The 14,563-nt window shown below is 54.6% G+C and overlaps 1 protein-coding gene across 3 annotated transcripts in view; it reads left to right on the plus strand.

The window, feature by feature from the left end:
* The window catches only part of DENND5B (DENN domain containing 5B), a 181,022-nt gene that overhangs the window by 154,739 nt on the left and 11,720 nt on the right, over positions 1–14,563 (plus strand). For all 3 annotated transcript variants that reach the window (XM_044990556.1, XM_044990563.1, XM_044990566.1), the window contains one exon: positions 2,288–2,406. In XM_044990556.1, the coding sequence (XP_044846491.1) occupies positions 2,288–2,406 (119 nt within the window). The remainder of the gene's footprint in view (positions 1–2,287; positions 2,407–14,563) is intronic.

A 14,563-nucleotide genomic window follows, 5' to 3' on the forward strand; every position in this document is an offset into this window, starting at 1 on the left:
CTCTTCCACACTCCTGCCAAAGCTTCCTGTCCCTCCAAAAGCCTTCCCCCTTTTGCCTTCTGAGAGTCCTTTTTAAATCCTTGCTCTGTCCCTTTGTTCTTTGTTTGGGGATTTTCCACACTCTCCACTTCCCCTTTCTTGAAGACAAGCTGGAGAAAGCAGCTTCTCCCAGCTCGCATGCCCATTAAATCTAGAGCACAGTCATTACAGTTAATGACTCTTCTTTGTTCCTGGTCTGGTAAGATGTGCTGCAACCCATGTCAGCAAGCAGTGCATTCCACAGCCACCTTAAGGTACTTCTACACTGCAGCTGGAGGAGTTGCAGTTCAGGTAGCTCTGGCACAAGTGGCAGCTTGGGCTAACCGCCCAAGTACAATCCCTTCTGATATCCTAGGTATATACTCAGGCAGCTAGCCCATGCCACTGCTGCTACACTGCTGTTTGTAGTATGCTGACTCACTCAAAACCAGTGTGTGTACATTTCCCCGAGCTGGAAATTACATCTCCTGGTACAGTGCAGACATACCCATAGAAACGTACTCCGCATAACTTCATAGCATCAGACATAATATCTTGATTTCATCAATCAATTGACAGTTATGGACTGATAAAAACATTGCATTTGCTACCAAAATGAAAATTTATCATACCAGCCTACTAACATTATTACTCTATGTTCTGGAAGCAGCTGCGTTGTATGAAACAAACATCAGAAGGCTGGAGACAGTGGAAATGGAAGATTGAAGGTGTGAAGTGGAATAATTTTAAGACCAATTATATTAAAAAGAGAGTAGAATGTGAAATGAGGGTGCTGGATTGACTCCAGCAACAAGATTTATGATGGTAGGGACACTGCAAAAGACAGACAAATGATAGGATGCCAAAGAAAATAATGCAACCACAGTCAAGGTCAGTCTGACCTAGAGGCCAACTACTGACTAGATACTGAAGGCTTGTGTACTTACAGAGGGATTGATGAGCAGCAAACGATGCATTGGCGGTCGATTTAGCAGGTCTAGTGAAGACCTGCTAAATCAACTGCAGATCCCTCTCCTGCCAACTCCTGTACTCCACCAGATCAAGAAGAGTAGAGGGAGTTTACGGGAGCACGTCTCCCGTCGACAGCGCGTAGTGTGGACCCTGTGGTAAGTAGATCTAAACTACATCAATTTGAGTTACGCTATTCACATAAATTGCGTAGCTTAGATCGAATTTTCCCTGTAGTGTAGACAAAGCCTGAGAGATCCTACGTGGGGACATGACCAGACTAGGCTTAATGAAGGAACAGGCACTGGACAGGAATGAATGGTGGTGTAGTACTTCGTCTTGTGTCGGCAAAGATACTCTGGAATGAAAGACACAGATCATCCCTCCGTAAACACAATGATCTCCCAGTATGTCAGACCTTTTATCCCTCATCACTCAGATCCCTTGTAAAGACCCCACCTCTTCTGCAATGCTGACAAATGCTTGTCCACATTAGCTATAAGACATTTGGGTGAATAATGTATTTAACCGGGGAAGTCTCTATGTTGACATCTAAAGCACTGTTCCGAAAAACACTTCATGTGAGTAGTCCCATTGAGTTCAATGGGATTACTTGTGGGTGTAAAGATGCTCTCATGTATAAATGTTTGCAGGATTGGGACCTTAGATTGTAACACCTTTTGGAGAAGGACTGCCCTTTATATGTTGTATAGCATCTAACAAAATGGTGCCCGGTCTTCATTGGAGCCTCTGGTCATCACTGTTATGTAAATATTAAATAACATTGCTCTGGACTTTGCAATGTTTTCTACTTGTCTGTCTTTAGTGGTCATAAACTTCTCAGGGAGGGTACATTGTCTTATGAAGGACTGAGCACATTGACATTTAATAATAATTGATAATAATGACTAGTTTCCTGCCACAGAATGATTCCTTATTCAAAATTACAAGATATTTTTGAGAAGCTAAACATATTGGAAACAAATTTCATAAATAAAAACAGCTTTCTTGCCTATTTAGCTAAAAACACTGGTTAACATGACTCATAATTATGTATCATAAGCTCTCACTGCAAAGAATATACATCTATTAATGAGCTATAAATTTGTGAGGTCCTAACTGATTAAAATAAGAACAAAGAAACATCAATTATGCTGTTTTTAGCTGCATTTGCTTAATTAAGAATCCATGCTTCATAAAGCAAATGAAATTAAACAAAATAATGAACTAAACTGTTGTGGGCCATCTTTCTATAAAACTGAATTAAATCTGTGTTTTGGGTTTTTGTTTTCATTTGCAGTGCCAGAATTTAGGAAAGCTAACAACTGTTCAGATTGGTCATGACAACTCAGGATTATTAGCCAAGTGGCTGGTAGATTGCGTCATGGTGAGAAGTGAAATCACAGGACACACATACAAGTAAGCAACAAGTTTCAAAGTTTCTGATTTTCTAAATCTGAAATCCCTGCCTGATGGACACAGAGATCTCTAGGGTTTTGTCTTTTTTGGGTGTGCTGAACTATGATGCAGACAGGTGACTTGATTTAGGCTTTACAGATGGGGAATTTCAAATTGAAATTCTCTAGGTTTCAAAAACTACAACTGAATCTGATTAGAAATACACGGGGAGGCTTGAAAGTATGAGATTTTATTAGTCTGCTGAGACAGGACAGACTGAATATTTTTAAAGTGCTTATCACTATTGCCTCTAATAGCCAAATTGATCAGCTTATGTCTGTCCAGCACAGCTGTATATAAATTTCCATTTTTATTCCCAAAAGCTTGAATGGCAGTTTTATTTTAGGTAAATCTTTGTAATGTAAGTATGAACAATTGGTTTTAAAAAGCCATTAAATGTCAGAATACTTGGACAAGAATACAGAAGTATAGCTTTCAAGAAAATGAGTTCTTCAAATGGCTGCAGATGTGCATACCACTCCATTGTGCATGTGCCCAGTGTACCGAAACCAGAGACCTTGCTTAGGAGTTCCCATCGGGGAGTCTCATGCCTTCTGGCCATTGTAGTCCCGTCCATGGCTGAGAGTTGGCACCTCCCAAAACCAGGTCCTTTTCCCCGTCCACAGCTTGATTTGGAGCATTCAGTGTGGTGTCTCACCCCACGTTCTTTGTCGCAGTGTTTGGTTTTTTTCCTGTAAATAGTTAAGTTGAGTAGTACCTTTAGGATTTAATTTAGCTTAGTATATTTAGTAGAGTTTTAGCCCAGGATGATGCCTTCTCTGGGTTCTAAACATTGTCCATCATGTGGTGTTTCTGTCCCTACTAGTGACCCCACACACATACACCCGAAGTTCATTGTGCCTTGGTGAAGGGCACCCTACTTAAGACTGCTGTACCAGTAAGTTATTTGAGAAGAGAACACAGGTGGCAAGGGACTTGTGTTTGAAGGCAGTACCTTTATGGAGAAAGCCAGGAGTCTCACTTCAGCTCGGAGGACCGCCACAGATCATCAGGCCCTCCAGAGAGTGCCTGAGCTAGAAGGGATAGGAGCTCCATATCCAGAGTTGGATTATTCACCCAGCAAAAAGAGTGATTGTTCTCCTTCCTCTGGCACCCTAAGGACAATGAACCAGGGCAGCTCCAGCATTCAGAGACGTTTATCCTCCTCGTCTAGGAAGCATGCAGACTGACACCAAGTCTTTTGGGATGTGGATAAAGCTGGTCCTTCAACCCACTCTCCAGTGCCAATGGCTGATCAACTAGACTGTACCATTGACACCGGTACCACTCTGGGGGCATCTGCTGAGACCGGCACTGACGGTGGTGTCCACACAGACACACTCCACACCACCGATGTGTCAGGCAGCAGCAGACTTGCTATGCCTGTCTGTTCCTGACTCACCACTTAAGAACATTTGACTTTAGTGCCTTCATCTTCGGTGTCCTCTGCATTTCCTGGATTGCTGGCTGACTTACTGTCAGCACCTCCTCATATCCAGGGTCCTGAATTATAATCTGCTTCCTGTATAGTAGCTAGGGGACTCCTGACACAGATGCTAATCTTCAGTACTGATGACAGTTCCAGAACAGTGTACATCTGCAGGTCGCATACCTGCTTCACTTTCAGTACCTACTGTCTGGTTCAGTACCAAGTGTGATGCCTTTACCAGCACTCAAAGTGCTTTTGACTGTACCACCATTGGTGCCAATGAGGCTGTTGTGTTGGACTGCAGATGATGTGGGCCATTTATTGGTCGCACCTGAAATGGCTCCTACAGTACTGCCAGACTATGTGGAAGGGTCTTCAAGATTAAGTGCTGAAGCCTCTTCCTCTCCTTTTCCTTCATGATACCGCTATCCAAGATCAAGATCTTCTGGGGGGTCACTATCGGTACCGTGATCAGTACTGCTCCCACAATTGGCTTCCTGGCATACTTCCTACTGGCCACCAATGCCACATTCACAGTGGCCTCCTGGGAATTCCTGGGAGGTTCCTCGTTTGAGGTCCCAATTGTCCTCTCAGTCCAAGGCTAGATCACCTGTTCCTCTGGTGGTTTCTCCACATGGGCCAACTGTGCTTTATCCATGGGCTGAGGAGCTGTCCCTGACTTGGTGGAGTTGAACCCTTGGTACAGTCAAATGCATTGCCACAAGAGCAGTGGTTCTCAAACTTTTGTACTGGTGACCCCTTTCACACAGCAAGCCTCTGAGTGCAACACCCCCCCCCCCTTATAAATTAAAAACACTTTTTAAAATTATGTAACACCATTATAAATGCTAGAGGCAAAGCAGGGTTTGGGGTGGAGGCTGACGTATCGCGACCCCACCCCATGTAATAACCTCACGACCCCCTGAAGGGTACTGACCCCCAGTTTGAGAATCCCTGCACAAGAGATTACAGTGATTCCATTTCCCTTTTCTTCCTCTTCACCAGACAATGCTATCATGCCTGAATCCTCATATCTCTGGTACCAGAGGACATGATAGGATTTAAAGTCATCCTGAGATAAATGGCATCTCCACTGGATATTCAGACTGTGTTCAAGAGAACACCCATTAGTTAGTGGATGTTCAATCCTTAGCTCCTAGGGAAGTGGCTCTTCCTCTAAATTAAGCAATATTGGATCCTGCCAAATTTCTGGAATACCCCAGTGTCTAGAACACCCATAGCTAAGCTTACTGACTAGATATTATGTCGCCATGGAAGAGTTTGAATATTTCCCATCCACCTGCAAATTCCCTGGTTGTGACTGTGACAAATCAGAGGACGACAGAGAAGGTATAAATCTACTTCTAATCGGAGTCTAAACGTTAGATTGGGTGAGGATAAAAGTGTATTCAACGTCCTCATTACAAATGCACATTGCCAACCTGCAAGCATTATTGTCTAAATGTGACTGTAAATTGGGATGCTATGTCCAAACTTATAGATAAATTACCAGAATCCTCCAGGGAAGAGTTTAAGGCATTTATTGCAGAGGCCTGTTTGGTGGCCAAGATGTCTTTACAGTCAGCACTGGATGTGGCAGATGTTTCATCCAGACATATGGTTGAAGCTGTGATGAGGCCTTGATGGCTACAGGACTTCAGCGTAGCTCCTGAAGTTCACCAGACCAAAGAGGACTTAGCATTTGGTTAGTTTTTGTTTTCTGAGAAAACTGGCAACTTTATTTTAAGGATTCCCAAGCTACTTTACAGTCTTTGGGATTTACACAGGCCATCCCTCTCATCTCACAGGTTATCCTCATCTCACAGGTTACCATGCAAAACTGATACTTATTGTGCCAGCTTGGCCAAAACCATTTTAATTCTCCAACCTTCTCAATCTGTCCAACCTCCCAAATCTCTTCCTCTCCTTCCCGGCCTGCTGACTCAGCACCATGGCCATGTTGCTCATCCTAAGCAATCTACACCTCACAGTGTGGATGGTACATGGCTAGATGAAGAGGAAGAGCAACGTTTGGAAAGAGTTCATAAAATCCTGCTTAAAGGTAGAAAACAGTCTGTGTATTTGGCTAAATGGAGTTTTGGTTTTTTTTAGTTTGGTCAGTATCTAAGGGAATTCAGTCTGTCAGCTCGTGTTCAGGACATTTGGGATTATTTGTTACATTTGAAGTCCTTGGGTCTTTGAGGATTCACTTGGCAGCGATCTCATCATTCCATCCTCTGATCCAAGGAAAGTAGTTTACCCAAACTCCATAGTAGCAAGATTTCTAAAAGGTATTTTCTACCTGCTTCTACCTGTGAAGGAAATGGTCTCTTTGTGGGACCTTAATACTGTGCTGGTCACCCTCACCCATCTTTCATTTGAGCTTACAACAACCTGCTTGTTGTGTCTCCTCTCTCAAAAGACAGCCTTTCTTGTATCTATAGCAGAGTCAGCGAGTTACAAGCCATTAAGGGCAGAACCTCCATGGTGGTTTCATAGTCTCACCTTAACCAGGTTATTTATTTCTATATATTTTTTCCTAAGCCACACTCAAATGCAGATGAGCCACGTCTGCATGTGTTAGATGTTGAGGCAGTGCTTGGTGTTCTTTCTGGAAAGGGCTAAGCCATTTTGTTCATCACCTTGACTTTTTTTCATCTCCTGTGAGGATTGGATGAAAGGTCAGCTTGTCTCCACAGTTTCCAGGTGGATAACTTCCTGTATTACCACAGCTTATGGAGTAACTCAGACTGTGCCCCCATGGACATTATACACTCATTTGACAAGAGCCTAAGTGATATCAATTGTGGTTCTCTATGATGTTTCTTGGTGTGGTTCTCGGTGATATTACACATATGAGGGCTACGTGGTCTTCTGTGCATACTTTTGCCAAATGTTCTGCTATTACCACAGCATCTCTGTCAGATGCAAACTTTGAGAAGGCAGTGCTGTGGTCACTGTTGAAGTAAACTCAGAGCTCTGCCACCTACTGGAATTGCTTGTGGGTCACCTGAATCCATGTCTGCAACCATGGATTCAGGTGACTCACCAGCAAAGAAAATATAGTTATTTACCTGTATTGTAACTGTTCTTCAAGATGTGGGTGCAGACATGTATGCCACAACCCACCTTCCTTCTGCTCAGCTTCAGGGTCTCCAGCATTGGAATCTGGGGCAAAGGAACTGAGTAGGGTCAGAGTGGTGCCATTCTTGCAGAGCCATGGGAGGGTATATTTGGGTCAGAGGGTGTAAGTGCGCCCCGATGGATAATGCTGAACAAATTTTTCTGGCTTTGGCGCACTGTATGTGCGCACACATGAGTGGAATACATGTCTGCACCCCATCTTGAAGAAAAACAGTTACGGTATAGGTAAGTAACTGTTGTCTTTGTTCGGTCGTCTAATCTGCAGTTGGGCTATACATGCTTTCATTTTGTATATTGTGACAGACCCAGGCCAGTGGGGTACAGGAGTCTGGTCCTATTTGGCATCCAGGAAGTGGGCTGGCAAAGCCCGCCCACCGCTAAAGGACTCCCCCCAGCCTAAGGGGAGGATCCACAGGTCTGGGACACCAACTAATTACGGGGGACAACAAATGATAAAACAGGACTGGGAGTGAGGTCAGAGGGCCAAATAAAGGGAACCTGATGGGGACACCGAGCAGAGAACCCCGGACAACGCCCACTGCTCCTCGAAGGCGTCAAGGGAGCCAGTGGACGCCGCCCAGAGGAACTCTGCCCGGACGCGGGAGCGGACAGAGGAACGGAAATAGGCCCCACAGTCACAGGAAATCCCGTCAGCCAACCTCCTCTCCCTGGTTTTGTAGATGGCTAGTTTGGCCAGGGCCAAGAGGAGGTTGACAAGGAGATCCCGCGACTTCGTGGGGCCACGGATAGGGAGTGCATAGATGAACAGGTGAGGGGAAAAGTGCAACCAAAAACGCAAGAGGAGAACCAAGAGGAGCCGGAACAGGGGCTGCAACCGGGCGCACTCTAAATAAACATGTGCCAGGGTCTCCTTCACGCCGCAAAAGGGGCAGGTGTTGGGGACAGGGGTAAACCGCGCCAAGTACACGCCCGTGCTCACAGCCCCGTGAAGGAGCCGCCAACTGACATCCCCGGCGGGCCTCGGGACTAGGGCAGAATACAGGCTGGCCCACCGGGGCTCCTCACCCTCGAGAGGTGGCAGGAGGTCCCGCCATTTCGTATCGGGGCGGGACGTGAGGGTGAGGTAGTGAAGCGTGTGGAGCACGAGCGCGTACAGATGTTTTCTTGGCGCGGTCTGGAACAGAACCGGCTGCAGATCGGGCAGCCGGCTCGCAGTGAAAGGGTGAGGGGGGTGATTGGGTCCACGGGGCAGGGGCCCGATAAAAAGATCCACAGGGCCCGGGGTGGAAGGTGGGCGGGGCGTGCTCTCTCGCAGGACCCGGTCGAGGTAAACCTGGGCAGCGGGCAGTAAAGCGGCCTTCACCTCCTGAAGTACGCGCCGGGGGGTACGAGGGCTGGAGAGCCCCATGCGCTGAGCGAGCGTCAGGGGATCCAGCCAGTCTCCCCGGTCGTAGTCCAGGAGGTCTCCGACCCTGGTGACCCCTGCCAAGACCAGCCTCTGGCGCACTGCGGGGGACTCCGCCACCTGCACACGGAGCTGGGGCTCCGCGAGGAGATCAACCCCCACGGTGGCCGCCACGGACCTGGTCGTTGAAAAGAGCTTCCAGGTCCGGAGGAGGTCTTGGTAGAAGACTGGCAGCCCAGAGAGGTCTCGCGGAAGGCCTCTCGGATGGAGAGAAAAGAGCTGCCGGTCGTATCGGAGCCCTCGGAAGCGGCGGAGGAAGGTGTGTGCCAATACGCTCCACGCCGGACTACCCACACCGTACAGGAGCCTCTGCAGGGCCTGGAGGCGGAAGACGTGGACCTGAGTGCGCAGGCACTTCAGGCCCTGCCCCCCCTCCTCCAGGGGCAGGTGGAGGACCCCTGCAGAGACCCAGTGCGTTCCTGGCCAGAAGAACTCCAGAACCGCCGTCCGGAGGTTGGCCAGGAAATCCGGGGCCGGGACCAGGGTGTTGAGCCGGTACCAGAGCATGGACAGGACTAATTGATTCAGCACCAGCGCCCTCCCCCGGAGAGAGAGGCACCGGAGTAGTCCTGTCCATTTCCGGAGCCGCGCCCTCACCCCGCCCTCTAAACCATGCCAGTTCTCCGGCGGAGACGGATGCGTGGCAGAAAGGTAAACGCCGAGATAGAGCAGCGGACCCGCGCTCCACTGGATGGCCTGAAGCGCGGGTGGGAGGGAGCTCGCCTGCCACCCGTCCCCTACCACCAGGCCAGAGCTCTTGACCAAGTTGACCCGGGCGGAGGAGGCCGCCGAATAAATGGTCTGGCAAGCCTCCACCCGCGCCAAGTCGCCCGGGTCCTGGACCACGAGGAGCACATCGTCGGCGTACGCCGACAGGACCAGCCGCAGCTCCGGCTCCCGGAGCACCAACCCCGTCAACCTCCGACGGAGGAGACAGAGGAAGGGCTCGATCGCCAGAGCGTACAGCTGACCCGAGAGGGGACACCCCTGCCGTACTCCTCGCCCGAAGCTGACCGGCTCGGTCAGGGTCCAGTTGAGCCTGACCAGACACTCCGCGGAAGTGTACAGCACCTGGAGAAAACCCACAAACTGGGGTCCGAAGCCTAACGCTTGCAGAGTGCCCAGGAGATACCCGTGATCCACCCTGTCGAACGCCTTCTCCTGATCCAGGGACAGGAGGGCGAACGACAGACCATCCCTACACCCTAATTCCAGAAGGTCCCGGACCAGGTACAGATTATCAAAGATCGTGCGGCCCGGGACGGTGTAGGTCTGGTCTGGGTGGACCACGTCCGCCAGCACGGACCCTAGCCGCATCGAGATGGCCTTTGCAACGATTTTGTAGTCCGTGCTGAGGAGCGAGATGGGACGCCAATTCCGTAAATCGCGGAGGTCCCCCCTCTTCGGCAATAAGGCGAGCACGGCTCGCCTGCACGAGAGAGGGAGGACCCCGCCCCGCAAAGACTCGGCCCAGACGGTGACTAGGTCTGGGCCGAGGACGTCCCAGAACACGCGGTAGAACTCCACGGTCAGCCCGTCCATGCCCGGAGATTTATTGGTGGGTACGCGACGGAGGGCTTCCGAGAACTCGGCCAGAGTGAGAGGCAGCTCTAGCCGGTCCCGGTCGCCCGCGCTGACCGTCGGGAGTCCGTCCCAGAGCACTCTGCAAGCGTCAGGATCGGTCGGATCCGGGGAGAAAAGAGCCGCGTAGAAGGCCCTGGCCCTCCCGCATATCTCCGCCGGATCCGTGAGGGGGGTGCCATCCTCCGCCAGGAGGCAGGTGACGTGCTTTTTGGCCCCCCTCCTTTTCTCCAGGGCGTAGAAGAAGCGGGAGCCGCGATCCATCTCCCGAAGGAGGCGGATGCGGGATCGAACAAAGGCACCCCGGGCTCGATGATCCTCGAGGGCCCGGAGCTCCTCCCGCTTCTCCCGGCACGCTCCGCAGAGGGATGGATCCTCGGGGCTGGCGGCCAGACGCCTCTCCAACTTCAAAACCTCCCGTTCCAACCGCTCTATCGCCACATCCCTCCGTCGGCTGGCGCCCCGGGTGTAGTTGCGGCAGAAGAGCCGGGCGCGCACCTTCCCCAGGTCCCACCATCGCCGCACCAAAGGAAAGGCGCGCCTCTGCCCTCGCCAGGCCAGCCAGAACTCCCGGAAGGACGCCACGAAGCCTGCATCCTCCAGCAAACTATTATTAAAATGCCAATAGGCCGGCCCCGGCCTCTCGGCGCAGAGAGAGGCCGTCACGGTGGCAAGGTGGTGATCCGAAAAGGGGGCCGGCCGAACGCTGGAGGAGTGGGCTCGTGAAAGGTGGAAACGTGACAGGTAAATGCGGTCCAGCCGGGAGTGGCGCGACCGATGGGCCTCCACCCGGACGAAGGTGAACGTCGAGACGTCATCCGGGTGGTGGTCGCGCCAGACGTCCACCAGGAAGTGCCGTTCGACGATCTCCTGGAGGACGTCCACGGCGGCCGGGCACTGCTCGGTCCCCGAGCGGTCCCGTTCCTCGAGGGTGGTGTTAAAGTCCCCGCCCAGGACCAGGCACTCACGAGGATCCAGAGAGCCGAGGAAGGCGGACGCCTGCTGATAAAAACGCAACCTCTCCAGGCCCGATGTCGGGGCGTAGACGTTGACGAGATTAACCACAAGCCCCTCCATGCGGACCCGGAGGTGCAGCAGGCGGCCCGGCACAGCCTCGGCGACCCCCAGCACCTCGGGCCGTAGGTCGGGGGAGAACAGGGTCGCCACTCCTGCCGAGCGAACTGAGAGGTGGCTAAAGTAGACCCTGTCCCCCCACTCCAGCCGCCAGCTAGCTTCAGCGGCCGGATCCGTATGGGTCTCCTGCAGGAAAACCACAGAGTACCCCCCGTCCCGAAGGAAGGAGAGCACCTGGCTCCTGCGGAGACCCATCCTACAGCCCCGGGCATTCAAAGTGGCAAAGATGATCGGCGCCATGAGGAGTGCTGGGGGGGATCCTCGCCGGCAGACACGCCCACGGCCTCCGTCGGGCCGCGCAGCAATCCGTGACCAAACCCATAGGTGTGCAGAGAGTCACGGAAGAAGCAGACCCGCCGGTAGGCCGCGGTGGCCTGTTTCCCGGTCCCCTTACCCTCCCCCATGAGGGCCTTTGCGGCCCGGAGGATCAGGTGGAAATCCCCCCCACCGCTGGAGCGCAAGATGGACTTTGTTACGGGAGCCACGGACGTCCTCAAGGAACTCCCGCAGCTCCTCCCTCAGCACATGGGGGGGGCGGGGTAACGGATCGATGACTGTCCCCCAGCGGGGCCCCCATCACAGCCCCATGGCCCACTGAGGCGGGCAGGCAGGGGGCAGACCCTCGACGTGGCGTCTGATGGGCCGACGTCACGCGGTCCGCCCCGCTCCCCAGTTCAACAGGGGGCGGCGGAAGGAGAACAGCAGCCCCTGATGGGTCAGGGCAGGGAAAACCAACTAAGGCCGCGCCCTGGGGAGTATCCCCAGGGGCGGCAATGGCATCACGGGAGGTGGAGGGGACAAGGGTGGGGCCAGGGGTCGGTTGGCCCACACCCAAGAGGGACACCCCCTGGGAATCGGGTCCGGGTAGCGGGGCACCGGCCGTCACCTCAATGGGCTCGGCGGCCGTCAGTGAGGTGCCACCTGCAGACGGGCTGATGGAGGACCCCAGGGGACCCTCGGAGGCGGGAGCAGAGCAGCAGTCAGGGGAAGGGAACCCGGGGACAGGGGGACCGAGGTGAGGTTGCTCAGATCGAGGCCCGCTAGCAAAGGGTCGTCCTCCCCCTGCGTAACTGGGGTCAGACCCAGGGCCTCGATCTCCTCATAGATGGAGGGGAGATCGCCGTCCGCCACCCCGGGGCCCTCCCCGCCAACACCCGAAGCGACGCCCACCTCAGTGCTCGCGGGGGCTTCGGATGGCAAGGGAGTAAGAGGGGCTCCCTTGGGGGCTCCCTCGGGAAGGGACCCCGGAGGAGGGGCAGCGTCACCGTCCGGTGCTGCCACGTCGTGCCCAGCCGGTACCACAAAACGGGCGTCGTCAGGGGGCAAGGCGGAAGGCTCGTCATCAGAGACCCCTTTCCTGCTCTTCCGGGGGGTCTCCAAATCCGAAGGATGTGATGGGGCCTGAGCCTTCCGCTTGCCCCGCTTCCCCTGCACTAAGGACCAGCCCTCCATGGCATCATCCGGGGGCTGGCTAACAGGGGTTGGGTCTGGGGGCAAGGGCAATGGCTCAGAGAGTCGGGGAAGCAACGGAGGGGCAACAGGAACGAGGGAGGAGTCTCTCTGGGGCGGGCCCTCTCCCACGCCCGGCGTTATCTCCGCCGCACCCTCTTCCACAGCGGTGGACTGAGAAGGAGGAGGGGCAGCTTCAGATGCCGGGCAGCCAGGGGCACTGGCGGTGACAGGGTCGGCGCCTTGCCGGGGCTCGGGGGTCCCGGACGCTCCTCCGTGCCGGGCCAAGGGGCAGTCCCTCCGGACGTGCCCCATCGCCCGGCAGAGGTAGCATCGGGCCTCCCCCGATGAGTAATGCACCCGGTAGCGGGCTCCCTGGTAGGGGACCACAAAGGACCCCTCGAGCGCCTCTCCGTCACGTGCCGCCAGCGGCAGTTGAAGCTGCACTTGCCGGCGGAACGAGAGGACATGACGGAGGGCGGGGTCCTTGCAGCCCAACGGGAGAGGGCTGATGACAGAAATAGGACGCCCCAGGGCAGAAAGGGCGGGCAGCAGGGCGGCATTGGGCAGGAAGGGAGGGACGGAGGTCAGGATCAAGCGGACCCCCAGGTCTTCCAAGGGCTCAAGGGGCACGAACACGCCCCCCACCGCCAGACCCGTCTCTACCGCCTCTTGGGCGGCAGCCTCCGACGCCAGGAAGAAGACTACCTTCCCGTACATCTTGGAGGCTGCCACGATGGCCGTGGGCCCCACCACCCTCGCCAACGCCCGCATGTAGATCTCCACGTGGGGCGAGGTGGACACCAGGAGGCAACGGACGCCGTGCTTCCTGGTCAAGGTGGGGAAGGGGCCCCGGCCGCTATAGATGGAAGTGGAAGCGGCGGTCGGAGGAGCATCGGCAGGCGGGGGGGCCGCCGTCACCTGGGCATACGCCCTGGGGGCTGGGGGAGGGACACCCGCGGAGCTGGTAGAGGGAACAGCGGGGAGGGATGCTGCGGCCGGTAGTGGGGCCATGGCAGCGGGGGGAGGCCCCGCCATGGAGGGCTTGGTCTTTTTAGCGGGGCCCTTACCCTTCTTCCCACCCCGACCTTTCCCACCGGCTGGGGGGGCTCCCCCCCAATCGAAAGGGGCGAGGGATGTGGCAGCAGCGGACGTCTCCCCAGTACTCGCCGCTGCAGGTGCCCCAGCGGGGGCGGTGACAGATAGACCGGCAGCGGCGGTCGAGGTAGAGGCTTGGGGAATGGACATGGGGGTGTCTGGAGGAGGGGCGGAGGGAGCATCGCGAGGGGTCTCCCCCGCCGCGTCCCCTGCCATAACGAGAGCGGGGAGGGGGACAAACAGCGAGGGGAGGGGAGGGGAGGGAAAGGAGGCGACCACCCCTCCCCGCTAGGCTGCAAGCAGGGGAGGAGGGTGCCAGAAAGGGAAGGCTAAAGGGGCGTGGGGAGCAATCGAGGACCCAGGGGCGGGAGGGTGGCAGGTCTCCGACCCAGAGGGGAATTCCGGCTCCTCTAGTTGCACTAGGGGATCAGGGGGGCTAACAACATAGGGGGGGTGCAGTGAACAAGGGCAAACTCAAACGGGGGAAGAGCACAAGCGCATGGAAGGGGGCATGGGCGCACGAGGGGAGAGGCTAATCAGGGCTGGGGAAGCACAGGGTGGGGGGGAAGTTGAGCTAGGAGCGGGGCAGAGGGACCACGGGGTAGCTGCAGGGCTGGGGCAGGACAATCAGGGCCACATGGGAAATGGGTGGGGCAGACAAAAGTGGCAAAGGAGAGGGGGCCAGACCAAGGGGTGGGGGGGGGTGCGCCCACGGGCACTTGAGCAAAAAGTCAATTGTAGCTGGCTGCTGCTGCAGGCCCAAATGGTGGAAGTGGGCGTGGCAAGGCAGGTGAGCAGCTCAGTCCCAGAGGCAGGAGGCCGAAGCAGAAGGAAAACAGCCAGCGGGGTTGGTGGAG

Source organism: Mauremys mutica, chromosome 1, assembly GCF_020497125.1.
Source record: "Mauremys mutica isolate MM-2020 ecotype Southern chromosome 1, ASM2049712v1, whole genome shotgun sequence".
Taxonomy (NCBI): domain Eukaryota; kingdom Metazoa; phylum Chordata; order Testudines; family Geoemydidae; genus Mauremys; species Mauremys mutica.